General features: G+C 37.3%; 1 protein-coding gene across 1 annotated transcript; it reads left to right on the top strand.

Annotated features, from left to right (window-relative positions):
* The first annotated feature begins 1,478 nt into the window (after window positions 1-1,478).
* On the top strand, window positions 1,479-2,777 carry LOC149570536 (uncharacterized). Its single transcript, XM_089817911.1, has 2 exons — window positions 1,479-1,602; window positions 1,713-2,777. The coding sequence occupies exons 1-2, from the start codon at window positions 1,479-1,481 to the stop codon at window positions 2,582-2,584; spliced, it is 996 nt and encodes a 331-aa protein (XP_089674037.1). The 3' UTR covers window positions 2,585-2,777.
* The last annotated feature ends 4,013 nt before the right edge of the window (window positions 2,778-6,790 follow it).

The following is a 6,790-nucleotide window of genomic DNA, read 5'->3' as shown; positions in this document are numbered from 1 at the left end:
AATGACTTCACTTGTGCATGAACAAGACGACGACTGTTTTACTTTCACAACAGCTGGTGATTTCAGCAGTTGACGAGGAGAGGAGTGAATGTGAATGACATGGCGTGGACTGATTTTGCTCTGCTTCGTGAATTTGGGCATCACAACATGCAAATTATGTCTTCTAAAGCTGCCTCTTGTGGCGCCCACGTTCACGTCCTCTGGAATCTTGAAAGGCGTTCTTCTCGTAGACATCATGAGGCGGCATGACTTCCACTTTACCATTCCCAACTCTTTGCAGTAACTTCTTCCACGAAATGTGAGACTCTTCTATCTCATCCGTGATGTCTTCTTCTCGTAGACATCATGAGGTGGCACCTCCACCTAAGCATTCTCCCCGTAATATGACACCCACCATCTCCACCTCCATCTCATCCGTGCTCAAACGTCCTGCACAACATAAACCAATAAACAATATGATTCTCTTTACTTAGTATGATTCTCAAAATAATAGAAAGATTTTCAATGTATTATAATAAACGATGAAGTACCTCTAAGGACGAGGTTGAGAAAGTAGGAGCAGCGAGCCTCTCTCAGTCTAACGTCGCCACAAAATCCTTCGAGTCGAGGTCGGCCATGTCTTCTGCGTGCACTTCCCATTGCCAAATTCAACTCCATTGCAGCTTCTTATTCGTAGAGGGCACTCCCAGATAAACACAACAATAAGAATCAGCTAAGAATTTTGGTAGAAATGGTAATGCTTGTAAAATGAGTGAAAGATTATTGTTAAATAGAGGAGCAGATAGAGCACGTAAATATAGAATTCGTCTGTGAGGAGAACTAGTTGATGTTTTTCACTTTCCGTCAGATTCATTTCTCTTGTCACCCAAGTAAAAGGGAACCACCAAAGAATGGAAAATGGAAATACAGAGATGCGTATAGCCCAAGCAACTCCTCTACAACGTAGACGGTTCACCTTTTACAAGATGTTCCATTTCAAATCTTTGTGCTTTCGTCCAAATTAAAAAGTTGTTTTTAAAAATAGTCTGCAAATGAGTTTATAGGCTTTCTTCGCACGTGGAAGCGCACAAGGATAGGGGTAATGAGTTTTACAGTATGGATTGAAAATATGACGAGAGTTACTTGGAGGGTAAGCAAGACATTCTTTCCCTTTCATGGTAAGGAGAACAAAAGCACTGCAGTGTGACCAAGGAAAGATCCAGTTGGTTTTTATGCTCTCCGTCTCCTCCACACACCTCCAAAAGCAAGTTTGACGGAAAGTGAAAACTTGAGTGAACAAAAGGAATCATTTACCTGCCCTTCCCAAAGAGTAACTGCGCCTGCAAATATATTAAATACATGTCTCACCCCATCCACATGCTCAACTCACCACATTTGAAGTTTACAGCATCCATATTCAAAGATAACTCACTCTGAGTTTCGTTGCTTGTTTTATCAGCCACCTTCATCGACGTTGTTTTATCAACTCCAATTTCTCAATGGAGTTAAATTTGGCAGTGAGTAGCGTACGAATCACGACTTGCAGAGAGCAGCCGCCTTCGGTGGAGGGAGTTCAATTGAGAGAGACTCGCTCCTCCTACTTCCTCAATATTCAGCTCCAAGGTATTTTTCTCACTTTTCTCACATGGTCATTTATACAACATAGGAAATATACGTAGGTCGTTCTGTTCGACTCATTTCATATGATCAGCGGAACATGTGTTGTTGTGCAGGGTTGAGGAAAGAAGATATACAGCTGGAAATGGACAAGGATCGGTGTCTTGTGATACGTGGAGAGAAGTACTTGCAAGACATCATGGGAACGCTCAGCTGGAAATGGAGGGTAGTGGAGAGTGGGGCTCCCACCAAGCCTTTCAAAATCCCGGAGGACGTGAATGTGGGTGGAATAAGAGTCAGCTTTGAGAAGGGTCTGCTGCATATTTCCATGCCCAAACTCACCCGCAACACATTCGCTCCTTACCACGTCTTCCACATTCACTCCTCCCATCTTCCCCATCGCCCACATCATCATCAACCCAACAGACAACAACAAGAGGAAGGAGAAGCAAATAACATGGCTGATCATAAGTTGGCAACCATATATGAGGAAGCTGAGATGAAGATGGAGCCATTGTCGCCGGGGCACCCACTGGAAGAAGAAGATGGTAAAATGTTGGCAGAGGTTCCTGCAAGAGAGTGTACAGCTGCACCATCATTGGATTCTCTGCAATCACTAGATGATTCTATAAAGAAGGAAGAATGCGTTTCTCAATCGGAGAATCAACAGGAAGATTTTAAACAGGAAAAATGGGGAGATGTAGAAGAGAGAAATGGGAAAGGCGTTGAAGGCGAGGAGAGTTGCTTGAAGATGAATGGTGCAGAAGATGCTGAAGCAAAGCAAGGAGCGCTTCTGCAGGAAGAAGGGGAGAAAGTGAAGAACGGTAATCATCATGAAAAGGTAAAAGAAGAAAGAGATATTAGTAGCATTAATGGGTACGTGGAAAGTGAAATGACTGAGCATTCAAAGCCATTCTTATGCGAAGGCATTTCACAAATATTCTCTGTAATTGCTGCAATAGCTCGTCGTAAGCGGCGCAGCCGATAAGAATCGTGTGGTTTTCTGGTTTTAGGTTTTTTCTGAGGTGATCTCTGTTCTACTTCAACTTTATGTATCTTACATTTTGCTATCTAGTCTAGTGGCTTAAAAGCCTTTGCTCGATTGTAATTCTTTGTATAAAATTCAATGAATAAAGCACGAGAAGAAGAGAATATGAAATAGCCCGTCCCGTTGTATTAAATATCTTGGAATTCACTCATTCGTTTTATTCTTTAGTAAAGATGAAGGGCCATCTTTCACTTTTACGAAGTTTGTAGAGACACCACCATGATCTTCCTTTTTCTTTTCCATTTCAAATGGTTAAAAATAGTTAAATCATAATAAATATCTGCGATATTTATTGGAAGGTGTAATTTTCTCTCAAATGAAATGTAAAGGCATAATAGAGGATTTTAGAAATTGGTGGATTACCGAATAGGGTTAGGTAAAATCAATATTTAATTCTATAAAGTTCTAAAAGACATTTATGTGTAGATAGCTCTAGAAAAGTCTATTTTTCTTTTGTTGGCTAATTTAGATGTTTCCAGAAACAATCAAATACCTTTCTAAGTAATGGTTTTTTATTGATCAACAATGAAATGATTCTATAATTTTTATAAGTGCCTATAGTGTGTATTCTGTGTTTAATTATTATTGTGGATCCAATCCATCCACCCCCATCAATATTCAATTATAAAAGTTGTCTTTGGGCACATAAAACCTTATCCACTGCTACTCTAAGTCGAACACAATCTTCCCATCTCCAACATTTGCCTGTTCTTCATAGTAATAGTCTTGCGTCAAGAAACTCACATTCACATATTTACTTATTAGGATATATAACTATGAGATTTATTTACTAGTAATTGCATCTTCGTGTATAGTACAATAAGCAGTAAAAAAATATATTGAAGATCAATTTTGAAAAATATATAAAGAGGAGGATGGTTATTAGAAAATAATGACTTTAGACTTTGTGAATACTTATAATTCAAGATTTATGTTTTATAAGCTACTATTATCTCTCTCCTTTTCCTTCCACTGTCGCTCCCTCTAATTCTCTATCTCTCCTTCGCATCCTTCAATTCTTACCTATTATACTCTTAAATCTCCTCAAAAAAACTAACAATATATTCACGATAACATGGATGGATCTATTTTCGCTAAGGTAATTCATTAATCCAACATCTATAGAGATTTTATTCACAAATTTCAATACTTAGATTGTTGTTATTCTTATTTCAGTTAGTTGAGTGTATTACCCAAATTTATATTATTTTAGATTTAGTTAGTTAAGAGCATATATACATATTGGCTTTGTTTGGACCAATGAACGTTAGATTTTTAAGGATTTTTGAGCTTTAAGGGTTTTAAATGTTAGAAAAACATGAGAGAATAATGAGATTAATCAATGATAATGCACCCTAACTCCACTCACATTTTTGGTTTTCTAATATTGTTTATATTTGGTACAATTTTGTTGCTCTTGAATGGGCTAAGAGTTGTAGGAACTATGGTGGGAATGTTTCTTTTGTCGCCTCTTTTGATTTTGTTTAGTACCAATTTAATATTGCACGTATGGGAAAAAGTTTTTTTCTGGTAGTTGAAGAGTTCTAGTAGCCACCATGGGTCTAATGACTGATACGGTGCCATTAAAGATACCCCCCAATTACAACTTTTAAAAAGTCTCCAAAAAATGATAACGCACTAATTGTCAATAACACATGTACTACTGCCTGATCACACATGTACTAACAATTGATCATTTTTTAGCTTTTTTGGTTGCTAATTGGTCCATTTGTGCCAAAAGTACTACAAGTGGCTATTTGGGGGTGAACATATCGATTATTATGTTACCATTTCGAAATGACACTTTTTGACCACTTCACAATCCATGACCTCTAAGAGAGCTCCATAAATGCAGAAATGTCTAAATCTTAGCTTTAAGCTCTTCAATCATCTACGAAGGGTCACCAAAAAAATTGACAAATTTTGACATAGAATTAAGAATTCTAGTACATGAAGTTAACCTGAATGACTACTAAATCCCTCCCCATGGTTTCATATCCATTTTATATTAAGAATTTTGTGTTTGTAATGTTTTCATTTATTTACTCTATTTTAATAGGACACAATTCTAATCTTTTCATGAAATATTGTTTGCCCCTTCCCAATGGATTTTTTAAAATCATTCATCTTGTTCAGTGTCAATCCCCAATTATTTTTGTGTCTGCGTGAATTTGTCCACATGTGGATTGATGCCCTAGGCCCATATCTTGTTATGTTGTGCCAAGACAGTGCTGGCGACCATGCTCTGTCATTTGTCCAATGCTAGCGATAGTGATTTCATTCACGTGGGCAGGGGAATGAAAGTTGTGTTGCTGTGGATTAAATTGGGCGATGTTCATGAAACAAGGGTGAGATTCTGCCGTGGAATGCCTGTTCGTGGTGAGTCTGCAGAAAGGGGCGGAACTTTGACTGTTGGCAGGGAGGAATGTAAGGTCATGGCTTAAGCGTGAGCCCGACCACCTAAACTCTGAAAAGCGTCTATCCATTATCATGCTAAGATGCCAATCACAATTTTCCCTTGTCTTAAAATGTGCTATTTCCAATGTCGTGACTTTTTGTCTCTATCCATTCGACCTCAGATTGAAGTTAAGAATCGATGGACGATAATAATTGAATTTATCATTTCATTCACACAGATGGAAGGGGTCGATCAACGGAGAAAATCGCTTCAATCATCTTGCACATCCCTCCGCAAGTGTCAACTCTTGATGTTTCTCAAACATCAGGTCTCTCTTCTCAAATAAGAAACGATAAATAACTACTAGCAATCACACTTTAAGGTGCAATAGGATATGTCGAAGAGTTTCAAACATGAATATAATTATAGTCCATTATCATAAACTTTTAACCTTGAAACTTGTTCTTGAGGGGTTGAATGATCGATGTCCTCACAAGTGGCAAAAATGATGATTGGACTCTTGAGTTTTTGGGCAACATTTGTGGAAAGCCACATGTTTCACATATCGATGTTTACTCCAAAAATTAGGCAGCAAAGAATAGAGGGTCTACTTGTGTTTCAACCCAACACAATATTTCCATTCATATTCCTTCCCGTGGAAGTAGTGTAAGCCCAAAACACAATCTACAACCAAAAGTAGTGTAGTTCAAAAACAACTCAAGACCAAGCCTTAAAGGGTGTTACCTACGTGCCATGTGCAGGAATATCTTTTGGGCATGGAAATTAAGAGCCCTTCGATTTAAATCTTGGAGATTTTAAAGTTAAACTTACTGTTTTGATTTCTTAGACTTTGTGGCTGCCTTTGTGTATTTTGTATGTTGTTGAAAATCACAATGTTCTCTTGCACAAGTCAATAATTTGTCTCCTAGATGTACATCAAGTCTCTGAACTTTCTACATCCTTTTCTATTACAATCATTTTCTTTGTTTCAACAAAAACATCATGCAACTGGTCATTATCACCCCATTTTTTCTTTCCTAATTAGTCATTGAGCTCTGTTGCTACTTTTTGTAAATATCCACACGTGCAAAAGATTCAATAGATACCAAAGTTACACTGTCTAGAGAGACAAAAATGGTTGGCTCTTAAGAATTCTGATTTTTGAAAAAGTAAATTTTGGTAATTGTTGGTTGTTATGAGTTTTGATTTGTAAAGAGTAGATTTTAAAGTTTTGATTTGATCAATTGGTCTATCTAAAATCATATGAATACATTGTTTATTGTGGAAGTTAATGTGACTTCATATGAAGTGCCTAAACAAATACTATTATGTTCAAGAAGTTCAATGGCTCTTGGATTTGTGTGGGAATGATTTATTCCACCGGTCGCATAGTCTATGTGGACAACCAATATTTCTAGTATGTTAAGCCCTACTATTTGATTGACATTGGCAACTATTTGTTGGAGCCCATGGGATATTGTTCTCTCTAATTTAATCTCTTATCAGTTTTCATTTTCTAGAGAGTACGCAATTTAGCCAAATTTTGCATCAACAATTAATTCAATTGCTACTGATTAGACCAATCAGAATTCAGAAATTATAGTGCTCTTGTTTGAATTTTTGGATACTTTCATTACAAGTTGATTCATGTCCACATTAATTAGCTTCTACAAACCTTAGTGCCTGAAATGAATAGGAAATCATGTGGCCAAGAAGGATCAAAAATGCTATTTTCTTCTAGGATTTAT

The sequence above is a fragment of the Cupressus sempervirens genome, chromosome 3, assembly GCF_028749045.1.
Source record: "Cupressus sempervirens isolate cs-2001-9-10 chromosome 3, ASM2874904v1, whole genome shotgun sequence".
In the NCBI taxonomy this organism is placed as follows: domain Eukaryota; kingdom Viridiplantae; phylum Streptophyta; class Pinopsida; order Cupressales; family Cupressaceae; genus Cupressus; species Cupressus sempervirens.
The sequence above is the reverse complement of the archived record's forward strand: the minus strand, read 5'-3'. Positions and strand labels throughout refer to the sequence as shown.